The 21,620-nt window shown below is 41.9% G+C and overlaps 1 protein-coding gene across 3 annotated transcripts; it reads left to right on the top strand.

Moving 5' to 3' along the window:
- The first annotated feature begins 6,166 nt into the window (after positions 1 to 6,166).
- Positions 6,167 to 12,631, top strand: LOC117254880 (dnaJ homolog subfamily A member 3, mitochondrial-like). 3 transcript variants are annotated; one of them, XM_033623326.2, is made up of 12 exons: positions 6,167 to 6,382; positions 8,152 to 8,288; positions 8,491 to 8,574; positions 8,689 to 8,901; positions 9,004 to 9,156; positions 9,348 to 9,495; positions 9,677 to 9,741; positions 9,826 to 9,954; positions 10,816 to 10,931; positions 11,365 to 11,459; positions 11,598 to 11,736; positions 12,238 to 12,631. In XM_033623326.2, the coding sequence occupies exons 1-11, from the start codon at positions 6,178 to 6,180 to the stop codon at positions 11,720 to 11,722; spliced, it is 1,470 nt and encodes a 489-aa protein (XP_033479217.2). In that variant the 5' UTR covers positions 6,167 to 6,177; the 3' UTR covers positions 11,723 to 11,736; positions 12,238 to 12,631. The 3 variants fall into 3 exon arrangements, with proteins under 3 accessions (XP_033479217.2, XP_078022507.1, XP_033479219.2); XM_078166381.1 differs by having other exon boundaries at positions 11,598 to 11,752; XM_033623328.2 differs by lacking the exon at positions 11,598 to 11,736.
- The last annotated feature ends 8,989 nt before the right edge of the window (positions 12,632 to 21,620 follow it).

Below are 21,620 nucleotides of genomic sequence, written 5' to 3'. Positions count from 1 at the left end.
CCCTGGACAGGTCACCAGACTGTCACAGGGCTGACACATAGAGACAGACAACCATTCACACTCACATTCACACCTATGGACAATTTAGAGTCACCAATTAACCTGCACGTCTTTGGACTGTGGGAGAAAACTGGAGTACCTGGAGAAAACCCATGAAGACACAAAGAGGACATTCAACTACACACAGAAAATCTGGGTGGATGGGCAGGTTACAGAGGAGGAAGTGGGTAAACTGCGTATACCCTCCACTGCACCACTCTTTCAAACTGTATGTCCTTGAAACTCTGTGTCCCCAGTTTGTAACACAGGTTTTGTAGTTTTAAATAAATAAATGAAAATAAAAATAAAACATTTAAAGTTGTAGTCTCCAAGCCCAGTGTTACAAGACACCTAACGTTATGCCTGACTCATTACCTGACACACCTAACGCTGGTAACTGTAACCTTTAACTAAGCTTAGTTATTTCCCTGCAGTGTGCAGTTGCACTTGAACGTATGCCTCACTTACTTAATGTGTGTAGATCTCTGAGCTGTCTAGGGGGTAAATGGGTTACTCACCCTTCATCAGACCCGACCGCTACTGTAGGTGGCCACCCCAACCCGACGCTTCGGGCGTCTCCTCCGGTCGATGGCCAGGCTGGGCCAGCACAAGCAGCATTGTTGTGATTTTAGTTCATGGCGGGGTTGAACGCGACCCCAGATCAGGTGAGGTGTGTAGTGGTGTTCCCGGATTGGCGGATTTTGTCTCCGGATTTCTGAATGTCTGTCGGAATCTTCTGCAGAAATGTGGCGTGGCAGTCTGTTGGCGTCTCCAGCAGCCAGCTTGGACTCCAATCAACCGCCGCCTTTTCAGGCGTGTGAGCTCCTAGGAAGGGGAGTTACCCAATACCCCAAGTGGAACATAAGCCTCTCCCTGCTTCCTAACTCCACCCCTAACCATACACCTAGGCCTCCTAATTATGTCCCATAACACCCAGGATAACCCAGATGCCATCCTTTGGGTTATATACTCAGACTTGTTGAAGCTCTTGCAGAGTCCTGCAGGGGGATAAAATCCTCATGACTGATAAATTGGTTACATTTGTATAGAGTGCCACTTTAAAGTGATTTGACCAGCCACTTGAAAGATGAGGGTAACCTACAGGATTGTTACTCTCTTACCAACCCTATAACGTCCAGTGCCAGCGGTACAGTAATGCAGTTTGAGTAAAAGATAATAATGTAGTTATGTATTCTGTTGGTTACACTAATAACCTTAGCTCAAAGCGCCCTTGGTGAAATGCTGTCCTCAGAGCAGTGATTCCCAACTGGTCCAGCCACGGGGTCCAGATTTCTCCTCAGTCATTTGTTTAAGGCCCACACAGTTTAATATAGTCAGAGTCATACTTGCATTTGACCATGTCACTGTCTCTGTCATGTAGCTATCCATCAGTCACTCACTCTACAGCAGGGAACAGCACTTCAAAGTAAAAGCACTGTGCTGGAAACTCACTGTATTTCAAAATAAAGTGTGTTTTTTAACAAAGTTGACATGTTCACAAGTCACTCATGGTCCATTCAGAATAGACCTGGGACCCACTTTTGGACCAGGACCACTGCTTTAGAGTCTAATACTGGTGTATTGATTCAGAATCAGAATTAAAAATCCTCAGAGGACACTATAATACAACTCTAGTGTAGGCTCGTTAAGATCAGCACCGTTGACATCACATTTTGGCACGTGTGGCTCACGCTGCACAACATTTTCTCACAAGTGTGTGTTTGTGTGAGCTGCACAGGAGCAATCTGGGTCAGTAGTGTTGTGTTCCTCCATGTATGTGTTTTGGCCCGAGGTATGAAGCAGCCGTGCCGGTGCCTGACAGTGAGGCTGATATATGGAGCACTATTACCATCATTCATAACCCACAACACTAATTACAACCACAGGCTTGCACTGAGCACTGCTGCTTTGAACCAGGCACTTTATGACAACACCATGGGGTTTTGTGTGTGTGTGTGTGTGTGTGTGTGTGTAGAGGTGGAGGGGTATGAGCAGTTGAGTTAAGATTGACACAGCTGCCCCACCTCCCACTGCTCTGATGGCTTGACCTCAAATCCTCCATCTCCATAGCTGTGGAGATTAAAAAGCAAAGAATGACCAGAGGATGAGAAACAACGGCTCAAACAATCCAGTCACATGCGATGACTCAAATACCCGAACCGTGTGAACATAAACCCATCATTCAGCATCTTTGGCCTGTCAATGTTGACATGCACACACGTCATCACATATCTGAACATGAACCACTCTGTGTTGGCGCTCACATGCTGGAAGTCAGAGCATCTTTAGTGAGATAAGAATCGTTGCTCGCAGTGATATTTACATTACTGAGTGGCAAATGTCAGCGTCCTCTGATAATACATTCCACACAGACGCACACAGCTGGGATGCTGTTTTGCACATCGCCTTGGAGACGGCGGGGAATGAGAGAGAGATGGTGGGGAAGAAGGAGGGGAAACTGAAAGGGAGCGCGAGCTTCTCTTTCATCAGGTCACACACACTGACATCCATTCAACATGTTCGCTGCCTAAAAATCCCTGACATAACTTGAGACATGAAAGTCTTGATCTTTCTCTGATCTTTTTCATACCATCCTCCTTTCATCTCCATAGACACCAGCTCTTAAGTATAGATAAACAGTCAAAGGTTTCTATATGACTTTATGACTCAGAAATTAGACCTCATGACCCTCTATGTTGGGTCATATATTTCTATTTTTGATCATGAACTGGAATCCAGTATGACTAAGGAAATGATTTATGTGGAAAGAAAAAGACACATTCTGTCATTTTATATATAAATTTAAAAATAATGAAGCTCTACAAAACATGTCTGACACCTGACTGAAGCAGAGGAACATTGCTTCTTCCCCATCACCCTTTCATTAACCGTTGAACTCTAACCACAAAAACAGCAAAGTCAACATCCCATCACAGTTTACAGATCGTTCAGAACTTGGTCCAGTTTAATGGCGTAATAGACACTGCAGTGTCTGTCATTGACAGCTCTGTGACGCCATCTGCTGTCTGTGTAGGTGATAGCAACAGAACAACAGCATTTAAATCTGATTTACAATATAATTACATTTCAATCAAATTATTCTCCAAACACATTTCATGAGGATGAATGTAATCCATGGATGGATTACTGAATGGGCTGATTGGGGTCCAAAATGTCAGAGGGCCCCTGGTCTCTACCTGCAAAATGTCACTCAAATTGATAAATACTACATGCTTAAGTTAATAATGGGTCACTAACTGTTCTGTCCATGAACTCTGACAGTTATTTCTGAGCTGAATTTAATCTATGTTTGGATGTGGCTGTTTGGAGAAATTTGTCTTCAGGGCTTTTAAACCAGATAACCCTGAAGTTTTTGTTGAACAAAGGATCAGGGTTTGGGTTAAAATGAAAAGATTTCCCTCAGAAAAGTCTCTCTGGCAGAAAGCCCTGAAGGTTAACTTATCCCATGTGTTGTTTTAGGTGTGTTAGTGAAGTGAGTTTAAAGTAAACGTTATTACACTTAAGTGGTTACAATTAGTTGCATTATTTATGTGTTTTTATCTTTTATGGCCAAAAGCAGAGAGGAAACACGTGGCAGCTTCTTCTGTAACCGACTGTGTTATGTGGGCATATAATATCGTCTTGTATCAATCACAGGCCCCTAAATTACATCAAATCGAAATCCGATTGTGACAGACTTTTTAATATCAGCAAATATTGCATCATTGTCCACAGAATTGATATAATATTGTATTGTGATGAGACTGGTGATTTACACCCCTAACACTGACCAGGAAGAGACTCAAAAAGCTGCAAAGAGACACAAAATGACCCTAACGACACAAATATATATGGATGTGTGTGTTTGTGTTTGTATATGTATTTATGTGTGTGTGTGTAAGTACGAATTTGTATGTATGCATATACATGTATGAGACGTTCATGAATTAATTGATGAGTAGCTGAAAACGGGTAAGGAAAAACAAGCAGTGTTGGGTAAGGGTTACTTTAAAAGTAATCAAAGTACGTCACTGCATTACTTTTTAAGAAAGTAACCAGTTACTTTACTGCGTTATTCCCTGAGTAAAGTAACTCAATTACTTTAAAAGTACTTCCAACATTACTCCCTGAGAAAAGTAACTCAAGCACTTTTAAAGTACTTTTGAGTATTCTACATTTCCTATTGGGCAATGGACCACAGGGCGCTAAGCCTACATTATTTTGTCTCCAAAATTAAAGTTATGGACCACTTGCCCTTCACTGAGATCCAATTCTCCCATCACAGCCGTCACTTTGACCAGTAGAAACACACAACGATCTGCTGCCGTAGACAACTGTATGACAACAACACCGCAGCGTTTTTAATATTTCCTCTAGGGATGTTACCACACAGAGTAAAAGGGGGAAATGATGGTGTGAAACAGCAGAGGCACTTTGTCAACCCGCTGAGTTAACGTTACTGTCATTAGCATCAAGCTAGCAAACAATGGTACATCCTCACGGTCGGACATAAAGTAATAACACTAACAAATAGCGGCGGGGCTTTTACTCACCACAACTGCAGAGGCTCCCAGCTTCATTTGAAACAGACTACATTATAGACGCTCCGTTATTTATTAATCTCTCTGTGTGTTTATATATTTACTTTTTATGCGCTCCATTGTCTTTGTAAAGTTAACATATCGCACCATCATTTCAAACTCAATACTTGTTTCAAATTAAAAGCCCCTTATAACCTCAGCTGAGAGAATCCCTCCATTTTCTAAATAGGCTTTTATTCTGAAACATTTGTCAAAACTTCCTGTGGAAGATATAGTAGCTCGACAGTTTACGTGTGGCGCTTCAAATGTAGCTCCTGCCATCTGCTGACGCTTTTAGGTGACTACAACAACATGTTGGCTGGCACATAATTGGTGAGTACCAGCGTGTAGCGTGTACCAGGCATAATGCAAGTCCTGAGTCTGAAATATGTCTGTCAGCCAGTCCTACTCCACCTATTTAGACTCCACCATAGACAACGGCAGCATTTCTCCGACCACGTAGCGAGCCACAAGCTCCGTGGCTTCTTTCAGACTGATAGGTTTAACGTTATCTCTGTTATTAGAACCAAACGACAGCCGTTGCTGTTTCGGAGCTGAAGGACCAGCGTTCTAAAAGTAATGAAAGTAACTGATGTCTTGTTTCAAAATGTACTTAAGTATTTGATTACTCAAACAGCAAACTAACGCGTTAGGTTACTCATTACTGTAAAAAGTAATCAAAGTACTCTAACGCGTTACTTTGTAACGCATTATACCCAACTCTGGAAACAAGTAGGCTAATATTTCCTCAAATTCCTTTTCCAACATTATGTTGTTAATTAGAATCTAATCATTGAGTTTGTTGTATAGGTTATCATCCATTTCAATTATTGTTATCTTGTTTTTAGCTTTTTTGTTGTTTGTTTCACATGTTTGAAATAAATATCAATCATCAATCAAAATTATCTCAAAGTGTTACAAATCAAATCAAGTTTTTTTTTTTTATATAGCACACTGGAAAAACAACCACAGTTGACCAAAGTGCTGTACAAAATAAAAGTAAATATATAGCAGTATAACATGTACGCAAATATAAAACTGCATAACACTGATAAGAACAATTACATATGAAATATTAAAACTGCTATGAACAACCAAAGGCCACTGAAAACATGTAGGCCCTAAGATTTGTCTCAAAAGTGTCAGGGGAGGGGAGCATTTGATTGGTGGGAAGGCTATTCCAGAGCTCTGGAGCAGCTCCTGCAAAGGCACGATCAACATCAACAACATCAACAACAACAACAACATAAAGTCTGTGTGTCTTGCTCCAATGTAGTAGAGGTGGTGGTGTCTTTTCCACATCTGTGCCCAGGGCCCCATTGTCTCATAATCCGCCCATGAAGTGTTTTATTTTGTTTATATTTCAGATCATGCCTAATACCATTGTTAAATATGGAGACCATGTAAATACATACTTTGGAAAAACAAAAATATACTTAAATATTTAAAGAAAGTACTTTACTAACAACTACCATTTACTATATTGATTTGGTCAACTTTAACAACCCGCACCTGCGCAGACTGCCGCAGATCCGCTGACACCGGTAGTGACGTGAAAATGGCGTCCTCCGCTGCCCGGCTGGCAGCACGTTGGCTATCAGCATCTGTTTCTTCTGGACACCGCAGCGGCCGGTTTCTGACCGTCTCCTCCAGACATGCAGGAGTCTGTTCCGGGACGGTGCCGCCGTCACACCGGGTAGGGTCAGCGGTTAGCACGAGCTCCTGGACACACGGAAATGTCGTGATATTGAGAGGACTGACAGGTGAGATGCTAACTGTTAGCAGAACATCAGAGTCTTACATATGGTGTCCTACAGCAGCAGTCATCTGTCACTGTGCTCTGCGCTAACAGTCTGTTTAAATGTGCACAGCCTCGTCGTCTCAGGCGTTGTGATGTGTGGTGTTACAGTGTACAGCCAGCTAAAGGCTAGCTTAGTCCTTTAAGGCTAGTTAGCATTGGTACAAGTATGATGTAACTGCTCTCTGGTAGTGAAAGACAGTATGATGACCCGCTCTGTCCAGCTGTCACACCCCCATCGTGTCTGCATCATATTATCAGTGGTGTAAGAAGTATTTACAACTTTTACAGTACTTAAATAAGTATGTCATCAATAATACCGTGTTTAAATACTCAGGCACAAGTTAGAGTCCTGCACTTAAAGTCTCTCTGAAGTAGAAATAGAAAAGTATTGGCAAAAGGTTCTCATTATTTGATGCATTCATGTGCACATCACTTTAATGATGCAGCTGGTAAATCTGGAGCTAATTTTGATAACTGCTGGGTGGTAAATCTATAATAATATATCATAAAATATTGGATTATATTTTGGATAAATCTAAATCTACAAAGTTACAAGTAATTAAAGTAGGGATACACAGTAATATTAGCTTTAAAATGAACTCTGAGAATTGGCCAACATGTTTTTACTTATTTTGCATAATGAATAAATATTACATACATTGAAAAGCATTCTATTTCATGTCTTTATCTGCTGGTGGACCATCACCATAAGAGTATGCATGTATAATATGATGTTAATTCCACTACAGAAGAGACTTGATCACTAAAAGTAGGTGGGAAATAAGTGGACACATTGATATCAGTATTGGCTATCTGCCAAATAAGTTGTTACAGATTGGCATATCAAATCCAATATCATGCATCCCTAACTAAAGCTATCAAATGACTAAAAAGTACAATATGTCTGTGCTCCAAAATGTATTTAAGCACAAGTATATGGTTGCATAAAATTAAAATACTCAAGTAAAGTACAAGTACTGCACAATTGTGCTTAGGTACAGTAATTTAATAAATGTACTTAGTTACAGTCAAGTTTATTGTCATATGCACAGAAAAAAAAAACTCAGCGTTTTACACCATATGACATTTTTAATTGCCAGTTTCCCTTTACATAAAACAATAATAAAACTAGAAATAAAGTTAGATTTTAAGAAAAATACATGAATAAGCAGAAACAAAAATCGGCTTTTCCACTATTCCACTACTTTATTTGTCTTTTCGTGGTCATGTTGTTACTGCAGGGCAATAAACAACAGACTATATTCAACACAGAGTCAATTTTTGAATGTACTACAGTATTGTAGGACTTTTGTTTTTAAATAGAGTCGTATTCAAATGTGGTAAATTCTTAAAATAATTGATCCATTTAATGTGCTGTAAAAACACCTCAGTGATCCTGCATTGGATACACAGCATGGTACACTGGTGCAGTGTAAACGCATTCTTTGTGAAGAGTGTTCTAGTTAATACCTACAGTGTCTTATGACAGCAGTACAGTCAGGAACTCTGCTCTAATTTATGTTTCTTGCTGTCATAAATCATGTGTTGGTGGCCTGAATGCAATAATTTTGGACCTTGTTGATGGTTAACAGCTGACTTCTTAGTGCTTTTTCTTGGGGCTGTGCACAAATAAACTTCCCCATCATTGAATATTGCTGATATCTCATCAGCATCTGAATGTCCAGTGGTCCTCCTGATCAAATAGTCCTTTTTGGATCTTTTTCTTTGCAGGCTCGAGATGTCCGCATGGCATCTCCTGTCATTCTTTTCACACCAGCAGCAGGTCGACTAACAAGCAGGACTTCTATGAAGTCTTGGGTGTCTCTCGCACTGCGACACAGAAGGACATCAAGAAGGCATACTACCAGGTCAGAGAAACACCTTGCTTTGTCACACTGTTGCTCTACACTGTACTAAAGTTTCTTTGTAGTGTCCTATTGCAAATAGTGAACATAATCTTCAGGGTTGTGATGCCTTTGAATGTCAGGAAAAATTCATAAAGAGGTTTTAACATGATGCGCTGTCATTCCCTGCCCTCATCTTTCTTTTTACTTTTTTATCTCGCTCCAGTTGGCGAAGAAATACCACCCTGACACCAACCCAGATGACCCAGGGGCCAAAGAGAAGTTTGCAAAGCTGGCTGAAGCCTATGAGGTACAAAACCAACTCCACTAAAGTATCAGAGATAATTTAGTTCCTTCTCCAGTTATGTGATTGTATGTGAACGTGATGGGCAGCGTCATCAAATTCTGCTGTTTTTGTGTGAAGGTGCTGAGTGACGAAGTGAAGAGGAAGCAGTATGACACATACGGAGCGGCGGGCTTCAACCCAGGCCGTGCTGGGGCAGCAGGCCAGCAGCAGTACTACAGGGCCGGGGGGACCACGATAGATCCCGAGGAGCTCTTCAGGAAGATCTTTGGAGAGTTTACTGGAGGAATGGGCTTTGGAGACATCCACAACATGTTTGAACAAAGGCCTGAGGTCAGAACTGCCAACACTGTAGCATCAACATGTTTTCATTAAATTATTATTTTACACAAAGGTTTTTTATATTGCTATTTATTTCTTGTTGTCTTTCCGCAGTTTGTGATGGAGCTTACGTTTGCAGAGGCAGCAAAGGGCGCAAATAAGGACCTGACTGTGAACATTGATGACACGTGCCCAAGGTGTGATGGACAGGGCAATGAGCCAGGAACCAAAGTGCTTCACTGTCATTACTGCAACGGCACCGGCATGGTGAGTAGCAGACCGACAGGTTGCAGCAGGGTCATCAGCAGGGTCCTTTAACTTGTGGAGCCACTGTGAAGCTCTTCAGGTTCTCATTTTCCATCAGTTGGTTTAATTTCCTCTCAGGATTTCCCCACACTGTTCCACCGTGTACAGTCAGCCACTATACATCATATCACTGTCTGTGTCGCCCCCTGCAGGAGACATTGAACACGGGTCCTTTCATGATGCGCTCTGCCTGTCGACGCTGCGGTGGGAAGGGATCAATCATAAACACGCACTGCGCTCTGTGCCGAGGTACAGGACAGACGAAGAAGAGGCAGACGGTCACTGTGCCAGTACCTGCTGGTAGGTTTCACCCTGAAATCTCGAAAAGAACAGTGAACAGATTCTCAGTATATCTAATTTTGTGCCACATTGTGAGTCTGTGTAAACCTGCTTTCACTGCTGTTGACTATGATTTGGAAATGTGGTCAATTTTGACGTATATATCTTGTCAAAAATCATATATTTTGTGGTTTTCTCACAGGAGTGGAAAATGGTCAGACAGTCCGCATGCCAGTAGGAACAAGAGAAATCCTCATTACATTCAGGGTGAGTATTGTTTGTTTTTGAAGCATTAATTAGTCATTGATTGTGTTGGACTTTAATGTGTTACATCTGAAATGTCCGGTGCAGGTCCAGAGAAGCCCGGTGTTCAGGCGCAATGGAGTAGACATCCACTCAGATGTGTTCATCTCTGTAGCTCAGGCCATCCTGGGGGGCACAGCCACCGCACAGGGCCTCTATCAGACCATCAGTATAGTGGTGAGTAAGAAGGAACGGTACAAGTGTGGATGATATACAGCTAATGGAGGGTGTCGGGCGGTTAGAGATCAGGCCTTGGTGCAATCCTGTTGTCTTCTTCTGGAACTGTGAAAGACTTCCACGCTGTGACATGTTTTACCATCTAGACAGTGTGCTGCATTTGTCAGGTCCTTCTTCTCTGAGTTTATTAGCGGCTCACAAACCAAGTTTAAAGGTACCTGTACAGCTACCCACTGTGTCGGGTGTGTAGGTGCTGCCTTTGTTCAATGAAGTCAATGAAAGCAGTCTACATTTCTAATATTGCCCAGTAATTTATCGGCCTGATATATATTGTCAATCCCTAGTTTGCACAGGTAGATAAACCATGAGTGTAACAGTGAATGTTCAGTGTGAGCTACAGTTTGTCAGAACCGTCAGACCAGGGAAGCTTTTTCAGTAGTGCATAGAGAAAAAGGCTTTTCTTTCTTTGCTTCATCTGATCAGCCGTTACAGAGACGACCAATCAAACCTCTGGAACAAACACCAGCCGATAACAGTCAGTGGCTTATTGATTGGAGAACCCTGATCGGGGGGTGTTTGATTTATAATCCCTGCTGGTACACTTTAAAGTGGAGACAGCGAGATAACGTATTGGGAGATTTTTATATAGCAGTGTCACAGCCCTGCTGCTAAATGCATAAAGGGGAAACACTGCTAAGTAAATGTAATCAAGTCCTGTACTTAACTGCAATTTGGAAGCACTGGCACGTCCATTTATCATCCTACCAGGCACTTCTTAGTCTCCAAATACATTTCCTTACACGGAGTTTCAGTAGAGCAGATTTCTGTTTGTTCTCGTTTCAAAGTCGTCTGTGTTTTCAGATTCCTGCCAGTTGCCAGTCTGATCAGGTGATCCGGCTGCAGGGGAAAGGCATTCGGAGGATGAACAGCTACAGCTATGGAGATCACTACGTTCACATCAAGATCAGAGTGCCAAAGTAAGACCCACATAGTTGTGCTATAAATGTGTCAGACTACTTGTTTTGGCAAATCATGACAAAAAATGACGATTTTTAGATTCAGTTATTGCAGCAACAAGATAACAGCTGCAATAACCAAAAGACTCTTAGCCTTATAAATCAAAACTATGATTTATTTATGGAAGATTTTAAAATATATTCCACATTGAATTATCACAAAATGTGTATGACTTCATCTGCAGGACATCTCGAATTTCCATGTTATGTAATTTTGCAGTCCTCAAAGTGTCTCTGGTCTGTCTTCATACTTTCATCTCCTTTTATGTCTCCTTTTTTTTAATTCTTTAACTTCTATGTTATGTTTTTCTTATTTTTTACTTTGTATATTTTTCTCTTGCTAGTAGATGAAAACCTCAGTCTGTATAATTTAATTCTGTTACTGTTCCTGCAGAAAGTTGACTCGTAGGCAGCGCTCCCTGTTGCTGAGTTACGCTGAAGACGAAGCAGATGTTCAGGGGACAGTCAACGGTGTCGAGCCCTCTACAGGTCAGTGTTAGAGCACAACTCCACTGTTCAATAAAAGCATCTCTCCAGTCTAGTGCACAAAGAGAGCCATAGACGCAGATAGACAGTCAGGTTCTGTGTGCTGCAGGTTGAGCTGATGCAGTGTGTGTTTGTGTCCAGGAGGGGGCAGCAGCACCTCACATTCTGGTGCGAAGTCGACCAGCTCAGAGGAGGGACAGGACAAGCAGCAGCAGCAGAAGGAAGAGGGAGGCTTCTTCTCTAAGCTAAAGAAAATGTTTAGCTGACACTCAGGCTGCAGGTGGGAGCTTCAAACAGTAACTGAACCTCTGACGTCCTCCCCGACACACTGAAACGTAACATTGTAAAAATGGCAAATCCAGTGTACCATTTCTGCAGTTACCATCTCCAATCAAGTCAAATTATTTATACAGAATATTTAGACAGTTTTCATGGGGCTCTATATCCCTAAATTTGACTATTGTAGGCCAGAAACACACTTTAAAAATGACAGGATTTGGTGTTTCTTCACTGAAATTGTATTCCTAACATTGAAGGAAAGGCTTTGAAATAGCCAAAACATGCATTTCAAAAGTTCAAGTGATGTAGAAAATGTAGAAAAACAAAAATTCAACAGATGTCTTTGGTGGATATATACGTTTTTTAGGGCAGGTGAGGTTGCAAAGGGAGACTTATGACTCTTGATCTGAGTATTTTTAAAGTCCTGGCAGTGGCCCCATCTCCTTATGAGGATCAGCTCCAGCTCTATGGCAGACTGTAACTTGCTTTCCTTCCTCTCCAGGTAAAGAACGATGGTAAACATGGAAAAAGAAGAAAGGAAATCCACCGACTGGGCCTCTATGCTGTCTCCTCCTGCTTTGGGGATTGAGCAAGGAGGAGGAAGAAGAGAGGCAGAGTGGTATTTGTGTTGACACAGTCACACATTGTTGAAGCTGTGGTTGGCAAACAGGCCACACAGACGCCAGGTCCACCCACACACCCACTGGCCCGTCACCACAGACAGGTGCTGAGCTGAGAAACTTAAGAAGTTGCTGGAAGAGAAACAAGATGGCGACTACAGAGGACTATTGTGGTACAACTCTCATCCCTGCGTACTTTGAAACTGCACTGCTCGTTGAGTCACAAAGTGCTCTGCAGACAGTAACTCTCTGTTTAATAAAACCAAGTATGATGAAGCAGACAGGAATTAAATGTCAGCTTGAAAAATACTCAGAAGAGAAGATGACCACCCACTACACTCATTTTACTTCATTACACAACCAACATGTCAAATACACTTTTCCAAGGCACGGTCTAAATGTTGGTGAGCCTGCTATGCAATCACCCTCTCATCTATGTAGGACACTGTTGATGAGCACTAATTTTTAAGGAATACTTCACCTTACCAAATGACCACTTGTATATCAATTAATTGTACTGTGTTAAGTGGAATTTGTCAAGAAATCTTAGTTAATACTCAGATGTCTCCGGTGAACGAAGAATCCAAAAATTGAGAGAATGCTTGATGAATTAAAAAAAGGAGACACAAAACTAGTGCATATATTTCAAGTCTTAATCAAGCTTTTTTCCACAGTAATTAGTATGTAGCTCCTAAAATGTTGAGGCAGAGGGTACTTGCTGTAGCTCTGGTTGAGGGTGAGAGGCTGCCAGCACATAGTTTGTTGGGCACAGGGAAACGGAGATCTGTGTGGGTACATGAGACCCTAAAAAAGAAGGTTGATTATGGGGAGTACCACCAGCTGGTCCAGGAGCTTCTCCTCCATGACGGCCTTTTCCAGGCATATGTTAGGATGACTCTGGGACAGTTTAATAACATGTTGTCCATCGTCGGGCCGTATAGCTCTGGGTATCCAACAACCGCTACCACCAGTTTCTCCTCCATTGTTTACCAACTGTAAACCTGTTGTCATGACCACCACAGAAGGCCCGCCTCTCAAATCATCTGATTGGACCATGGGGAAAAAAGATTTTCAAGTTAAAGGAGCTATATGTAAGAAATCTAAAGCAAATAGTCATAAAATCATCCTAATATGTCACAGAGACTAAGGAATAATGTTCATGTAACATATGAACACCGACAACAATAGTACAGCCAGAATATTCGCATTTAAAAAAATATTTTACGGCCCGCAAATCATGTTTATGTTTTGAATTTGTGTTTTGGCCTGTTGCGCCACCCACTGCCGTCTACCAGTCACGCAGTCAGTAGAGTCTCAGCATCAGTTACAGTTACGACTGAGCTACAGCAGCACGGCAAGCAGCATTAGCAGTGTCCCGGTACATAGCATTAGCAGCCGGCTCCTCCTCAGCTGTATCCCGGCAGCAGCATTAGCAGCAGAGAAGCCGGACTTGCTCGAATGGTCCGCTGGAAAACCGAAGATCAAGGACGTGGCGACACGGCCCTGCCACGGCAAACAAATCAGTCTCCAGCGTGCCGCTGTCCAGCAACCTCGAATCTGTAGGGGAGGGTGGGCGGACACGACTCGTGGCAGTATTTTGAATTTGAGTGCATTAACTGTTTTGGCCACATTCTTACATACAGCTCCTTTAAGGAATTCAGAGCGGTCCGGCAAAAACGCCAGGCACCTAGAAACGTGAGTAAAAAGCTTAATTCTTATTACAAACGATTACAAAAAGCTGCCTCCAGCTGCTGAAACGCTTTCTGTGTGATCAGGGCCTGAGGCAGTGGTAGACCAGCAGCTCCTGTTCTCAGTGAGGTAAAATTAGTGTCAGTGGAGTCTGGCTTTGAAGAGAGTATAGGTAAGTTTCACTTGTAGTTCGGCTTCCCGATATAAAGAGCTGTCTGTTTTGGAAGCACTGAGTATGTGACTGGATACATGACACTTGGATTAAACTATATGTGTTGTGTGAGAGTTTGAAAACACACGTTTTCATATAGTTTTTGGATTCTTTGTTCACCTGAGGCATGTGAGAAAAGCAGTTTTCTCCGTAACCTCAATGTAATATAGGGAGAATAATCGATATACAAATGATTATTTAAGGGGGGAGGTATTCCTTTAGTGTGCAGTCGCCACACAACTCAGTGAAAAGAATTTTGTTTTTAAAAAAAATCCTGGGATTCTCTGGATATTAAAACTTTGAAAGGCCATGAAACATCCAGTCCTGTGAAATGCATTGGGAGAATATTCTCATACTGTAGAAAGAAAGAAATAAAAACTGGTTAAGAAAAGGAAGTCGTGATTGTCTCAGTCAGACATAGATGTGTTCGGTATGATTTGTTGAAAAAAGCTGTGTTATTTAATAAAATGCTAAAACATTCTTTCACTTGGAGTCTTTTATTTTAGGCATTAGCTTTAACATTTATATGTTAATACTGAAAGTCAACAGTAGATGGCATTGTGAGTAACGTCATGATTTACCCTTCAGTGCTGCTCCAAAGCTGCACAACTCTGCTCCACACTCACATACTCACCCTCCGGCTGTTTGGTGTGTCCAGCCACCCACTTCATCACCGTGTGCAGCATCTGAACAGAAGCTTTTGTGAGGGTCGTTGAGAACCATCGCTTCAGACGGGGGTTTTCCAACTGAGCTCAGATTCAAAGTGGTCAGTCCTTCCAAGCAAGACTTGTGGTGCCTCTCAGGGGAGAGTTTGGACTTCTATGAAGTCACAGGAACATGTGGAACAGGCCGGTGGCTGTGTTTTACATACAGCACATTCCTGCAGTGTATTCTCTGTGCTCCTTAACGTGGTTTCTGAATAAAATGTGATGTCGTAGATCACTGTGTTTCTCAATCACAATCTGAAAACATGCACTGGAGTCAATGTTACACACAATATAAACCACTGATGGTTGTTATGTTATCTAAGAGTGTGTCTGGGCTTAAATACTTAGTTTGGCTGAAAAAGTGTCCTGACTAATAAATGTGTTTTCATTCTTATATTTGGATGACATCACTTCCATCAGTAGTAAAATATTAATAAAAATAATTAAGGTCATTTAAGGCAGCCTGAACTTCCTCTTTCCCTTTCTAGGATTCTGGGATGCTACAAATCACCGGCGTTCCCAGTCATTATGATGTCACCATAACTGTAAATCACTCCTGCTCACTCATTAAAGTATGTCACGATGAAAGGGTTGCCATGTTCCATCTTACTCACCCTTATAAATCCCCTGAGGGCGGAAAACCACTTTGTTTTCAGGATCAAATCGAGGTTTCCCTTCATGGTCCAATCCTCTCTGGTTTTGGAGGGAAAGAAAGCAGAACGGAGGATTTCATGCTAGAAAAGATTATTATTTTCCTTTAGTGCCCACACCCACGTCATATATGAATATAAAATGAATGTATCAGTACACATCAGTATGAATGACTTCACCAAAAGCTTACAAGGCAGTGTTCACTACACAGAGGGAAGTCAGAAAGCACAGGCTGAAGTATAATCAGTGCGCAGAAAAGTTACATGCAGCAAAAATTAATGAAAACACACTAAACTTTCAACAAAATGTGGTGGGGTGAAACACTTTGAAGCTCAAGATAAAGTAGACAGTAGTCCCTAAAATGCATTTTATTTTTACCCTTAAGCAGATCAAAAAGGTGACATTTTCTATCTTCTCTAATAAACAACAAAAACTGTTGTCATACTTCCTCTGTATTTCACAGGAAGTCCCTCCTGCAAGACAAGCCAAAGTTAGTCAGTCTATTAAAACAATATAAATAAAATATAAATGTAAAAACAATGAAACGGTGTCTAATTATCATTCCAATTGTCCTTACATAGAAAGAATAATATTATCAGTTGTTTTGGGCACTCCATTCCTCTAACAATGAAAACCCTCCCTCTGTGTACCAGCATGGTACAGTCTGAGTCTCCTTCCATAAAGCCCATTGGATGCTCTCACTTCCTGCTTGGCAGTTTGAAGCCATCACCAGCAGGTAACATGTAGCCCATGCTAGCTAATGTTTTGACTTGAATGCAGACAATAGATCAGTTTTGACTGAATGAATTGTGGTAGAATTTCATTGTATGTGTGGTTATTCCAGTAGTGTGAATGATGACATGAGCAATTAAACTCCATGTGTTCACTCTGCTGGTTTAGCCTCAGGCCTTATGCTACATAATGCAAAGAGAATTGCTGCAATGATATTTAGCTTAACTTCACAACTGGGACTAAACAACTTTATACAGCTGTGTGGATAAAAAAAAGCCAGTCCTGTCTCAAATCGCATACTTCTGTATTTACACTTAATATTTTGAGTGCATAAGTGTGTTCACACTGAGAAGTATGGAAAATGCAGTGCACTGTGAGTACCTGGATGGTGCACTCAAAACGGTCAGGAAGTTGAGTGTGGAACTATGGACACTTCTCGCACTCAATGGTCGCCATCTTGGCTACGTAGCAGAAGGGGAGGGACCACTTTTCAAACTGGAAATGGCGGGCGAGGACTGTGCGACCGTGGACGTCGCTGCATTGTACAAATACATGTGTTTTTGTACTAAGCACCACTATACTGTTGTCGGGTATAAGCCAGCAGTATGTTTGTTAGGGGTGTAAATCACCAGCTTCATCACAATACGATATTATATCGATTTGTTTGGATGACAATATGATGTTTGCCGATTTCACAAAGTCTGTCACGATACGATTTCGATTCGATACGATTCATGAGCGTGCGAACAATATGACGCGATATCATATGATTTGACCATTTTATTTCTGAGCTCTGTTTGTTGTTTGAGTGGAGGCGCGCTTGCCCAAAAATGGTGACACAGACGTGCTATGTGAATTTCAAAATAAAGGTGTGTCTTTAAGATGACGATATGGATCGATGTTTTCATTTTGCGTCGATTTAATTGGATCGTTAATCAATGAATTGATGTATTGATGTGGATCGATGTATCGTTACACCCCTATTGTTTATTGGGTTAATTTAGCCGTCTGTAATGATTTGGTACTGCGAACGATAACGCGAATGCTAATGCTAGTTTGCTGACTACCTAATTTGCAGTCGTCATTTCCAGTGAGTGCACAACAGCCGTGTTTGGTTTGAGACAACACTACCCTGTCGAAATTTGCGCACTACGCCAATGAGTACATAGTGCACATAGTATACTACATGGAAGTATACTAACGGAAGTATGTGATTTGAGACATCTGGGCAGTGTGTCACCTGCGCTTGTAGTACACAGATTAGCACTGTAACGCTCATGATTTACATCATCAAAACCTTAAAGGGACAGTTTACCCCAACATCAAAAATGCATATTTCTCCTCCCACCTGTAGTGGGACTTATCAATCCAAACTGTTTTAGTGTGAGTTGCAGAGTTTTGGAGATATTTGCCATAGAGATGTTTGCCTTCTCGTCAGTATAACAGAACTAGATGGCACTCAGCTTGTGGTGCTCAAAGCACCAAAAAAATACATTTGAAAAACTCAACAGCAATGTCTCTTTCCAGAAATCTTGACCCTGTTACCGAAAATAATCCACACATTTTTTGTGAGCAGTTCAATGTAGGAACTATTTTCTCTCTAAACTACTCTGGCCAACCGAATCACCTCCAGAAGGAGGTGTACGTCTACTGCTAGCTCACTAAGCATCACTGAGCTAGCTGTTGTTACACCTCAGGCAAGGAGGATGCCATTATTAATGTTAACATCTCATGCTGTCACGAGCATGAGCCTCATGTTCATGAGTAGATGCACGCTTCCTTCTGCACAGTGATACGGTTGGCAAATGTAGTTTGGTAGAAAGAAAATAGTTCCTACATGAAACTGCTCACAACAAGGTGTGTGGATTATCTTGAGTAACCACGTCATGATCACACCAAACCAATCTAGACTGCAGAACTGTATCTTTAAGTCTATAATGCAACTAAGATCTATATTTACATACCCTGTATTGCCTGTTAGTTAGCCTACTAAGATCTTCTGGTTGAGTCAGCATTTTGATTTTATGTGCTCTGTAGAGTGTATCAGTTACGGCTTCTTTGCTTTTTCCTGTGAGCTTGAGTTAAATGTTCTGTAATTTCAGTATCTCTTACTGTACATGAAATAATTTACTTATTATTTTCATATTCATACAAATAGGAAATATGATCCATATGTTCAAAATTTCTCGCAATTTATAATTACCACAGAGATGTACTGTTTTGAGTCTTTACGTTTTTTTCTGTGGAAAAAGCTTCACTTCGACATACTTCCTGTTATATACACATTTTAAATGGTATTGACTTAAAATCAGCTTCAATCATGCTTTTACTATTATTTAACTGACTGCATGTTAAATGATGACTTTTTTTTGTTTGTTTTTTACACCTTTTTGGGCTGATGAAACACCTTTCAAAACCAAGACTGGCACTAAGCTAAAAACAAGTTCCCATGGAGCTGACAGTTAGGACTTATACAAGGCTTTCACTCAACTGCTCGGTATTCAAATACAGAGCTATACATTATGTTAAATGTGTGAATGGGAACAGACGTACGACAAAAACCTTTACATCATGATTAAGTGACAGATTTTGTCCCAGACAGCAAGTCTCTACCACACTTAATCAAAGGCAATTAAATGTTGGACAGAACTTAAAGACTCTATTTGACCTTTTCTGGCCATAAAGGCATCAACCCATATAGACCCTCAGCTATACAAACAGATAAAAGCTTTTGTCTGCCAATCATGTGTGACTGGCAGCTGGTTGCTGGGAGTAATTGGGAAAAGTAAAGAAGCATCATGGGGAGTGATAATAGACTTTAGCATTACAGTACAAACAGCCTCACATCTTCTCACGGGGCAACACAAAAAGGTTAAAAGCTGAGTGTCGGGGCTAATTGGAGCTGTAGGGTGCTCTTGTGTTTCTGTTGTAGGCTGATAGATCATTTTATTTTCAGCCCAACAATGCAGCCTGTGTGGGCAAAAAGGACAGTGATTGACTGAAACCTTAAATGCACATTTAAGATGCCTGTTTGTGACAGGACCTGCTCGCATTCGACTGAATATATGGAAGTCTAACAGCTGGTGACAGTGAAAGATTTAGTGCCCTCGATGCCTGGAAGCAACCCATCCTAAGCCTGGTTTACCAGGATTATTCACTGGTGCTGTTTGTCTGTCCACTGGGAACAGGGTTTTGTTTTATGTGGAGAGCACTAAGCCTGGGATTTGTCCATGTTCCCAGTGGCTTTGCTGGGTCTTGAGGAGGACACTTGAGGTTATAGATGAGACCTGAAGCTGCTCGTCCCTGGTAGGAAGTGAGGGGCAGGGCCTGAGACCTTGAAGGCGAATAATCCCCTGAATGGCCCACAAACCAGAAACTCTTTATCTGGATGTATAGAGCACATACACAAATCATCAGGATTTTATCTCTCAGCGAGGCCAAGCTCGTATTTGAGCTCCTAAACATAGACTTGCTTCTCAGTGGTGTGGTTTTATCTACAGTATCTCAGTGCACTATTCATGTTAATATTTTGGGGTTTGACTCTTGCTGTAGCAAGGGGGCCTCCCTAGTGTCCCTGACTCAAGTCCTCACCGAGGGTGCGTCTCAAGCCTGTCACAAGTCGTAGACGGGAGGTTTCAGACGTAAAAGCAGGTTCACTCTTGCTGTAGCAACCCATTTTTATAAATCTGTGAACACATGACACTGGATGATGTCTTGGACCCTCTTACACCTTGTGTTAAAATGCATTGGTGGGGGTGGTCAGGTACGCAATGTGACCACATTGAACCAACACATTCCCATTCCAACCTCGTCACATGTTGACGTTTGGTCATGGACTTTCCATGTCCAGATACGACGTGCAAGATACCCTGGGTGCATTGGTTATTGATGTTCTGGGACACCATGTCAAGTTCTGCCTGTTACATGTATTGTCCCCTTTTAAAAGACACTTCCATTTTAAAGGAAATTTACTGTTTCAGTCTCTTTCAAAATAAACACCTTATGTTGATACAACACCACAAATTTACTTTTTTTCCTTCAACAACAAACGCACGTAGTTAGGGTTAGGCAACAAAAGCACGTGGTTTAGGAAAAAAAGAACAGGGTTTGGCTTTATAATCAATGCGAACACCATTCTCCTGGGTGAGAATCTGTTTGTTGGACCCATTTACCACCCCTTCCGCCCACTGTACTCGGACTTTGTCTGCCTTAACTTTCGCTCTTGTCCCGCCGCGTTTCCCCCTGACGCTGCTGGGCACTGTTAAACTATACCTGTGACCGGTCACGTATCATACCAGTGTTAAAAGATGGCTTTTTCGTCAGTGTCTGATGCCACAAGTCGCTGCCTAAGCGCCAGATTTCAGTGAGTTCTGAGTGAGACCGGGTTGACTGAACACAAGTCTGAATGCAACTGTGTTTTCAATTCACACAGAGTATACTCAAGCAGAAATACAGTTTGTAATCGCGTGTGACTGTTCCAAACCAGTGAGACAAAAGCCATTAGCCAGTTAATCACTTAAGTTACTCACAAGAAAGAGTCTCTTGGATGGAGTCAAGATGAGACCAAGTGTCTGCTTTCTATTTGGTCCCATGAAAGAACACAAGCAAAACCTGGTAATTTACATCGCAATGCTATCCTGTAGATGTGCTACCTGTGACAACAAGTTTGTTTTTTTGACTTGGACAGAGTGATTGGATCTCAATCAGATCTCAGTGTGGACACTGGAGACACATAATATTAAAACAAGGTGTAAATGGGGTCAGGTTAAATCATAACTTGATACAGTCTGGAGTTGTAGAGATGGTGTGATTTGTTATTAAAGTATAGTTGATTTGGTACAGGGGCGGCACGGTGATGTGGTGGTTAGCACTGTCACCTCACAGCGAGAGGGTTCCTGGTTCGATCCCGGGTGTGGGAGCCCTTCCGTGCGGAGTTTGCATGTTCTCCCCATGTCAGCGTAGGTTTTCTCTGGGTACTCCAGCTTCCTCCCACAGTCCAAAGACATGCAGGTTAATTGATGACTCTAAATTGGCCGTAGATGTGAATGTGAGTGTGAATGGTTGTCTCTCTCTATGTGTCAGCCCTGTGATAGTCTGGTGACCTGTCCAGGGTGTGCCCTGCCTCTGGCCTAGTCTGAGTGGGTGGAAGTTCGCTGCATAGATCAGCCTCTCATTGGGCGGAATGAGCCACCCGCTGAAGTCCCGCCCTACCACCTCCGGTTGTGTAGTAGTTTTCAAGCGTACCGTTGCTGTGGCACCGCCAAGAACTATTGTG

This window comes from Epinephelus lanceolatus, chromosome 3 (assembly GCF_041903045.1).
Source record: "Epinephelus lanceolatus isolate andai-2023 chromosome 3, ASM4190304v1, whole genome shotgun sequence".
NCBI classification, from domain to species: Eukaryota; Metazoa; Chordata; class Actinopteri; order Perciformes; family Serranidae; genus Epinephelus; species Epinephelus lanceolatus.
The sequence above is the reverse complement of the archived record's forward strand: the minus strand, read 5'-3'. Positions and strand labels throughout refer to the sequence as shown.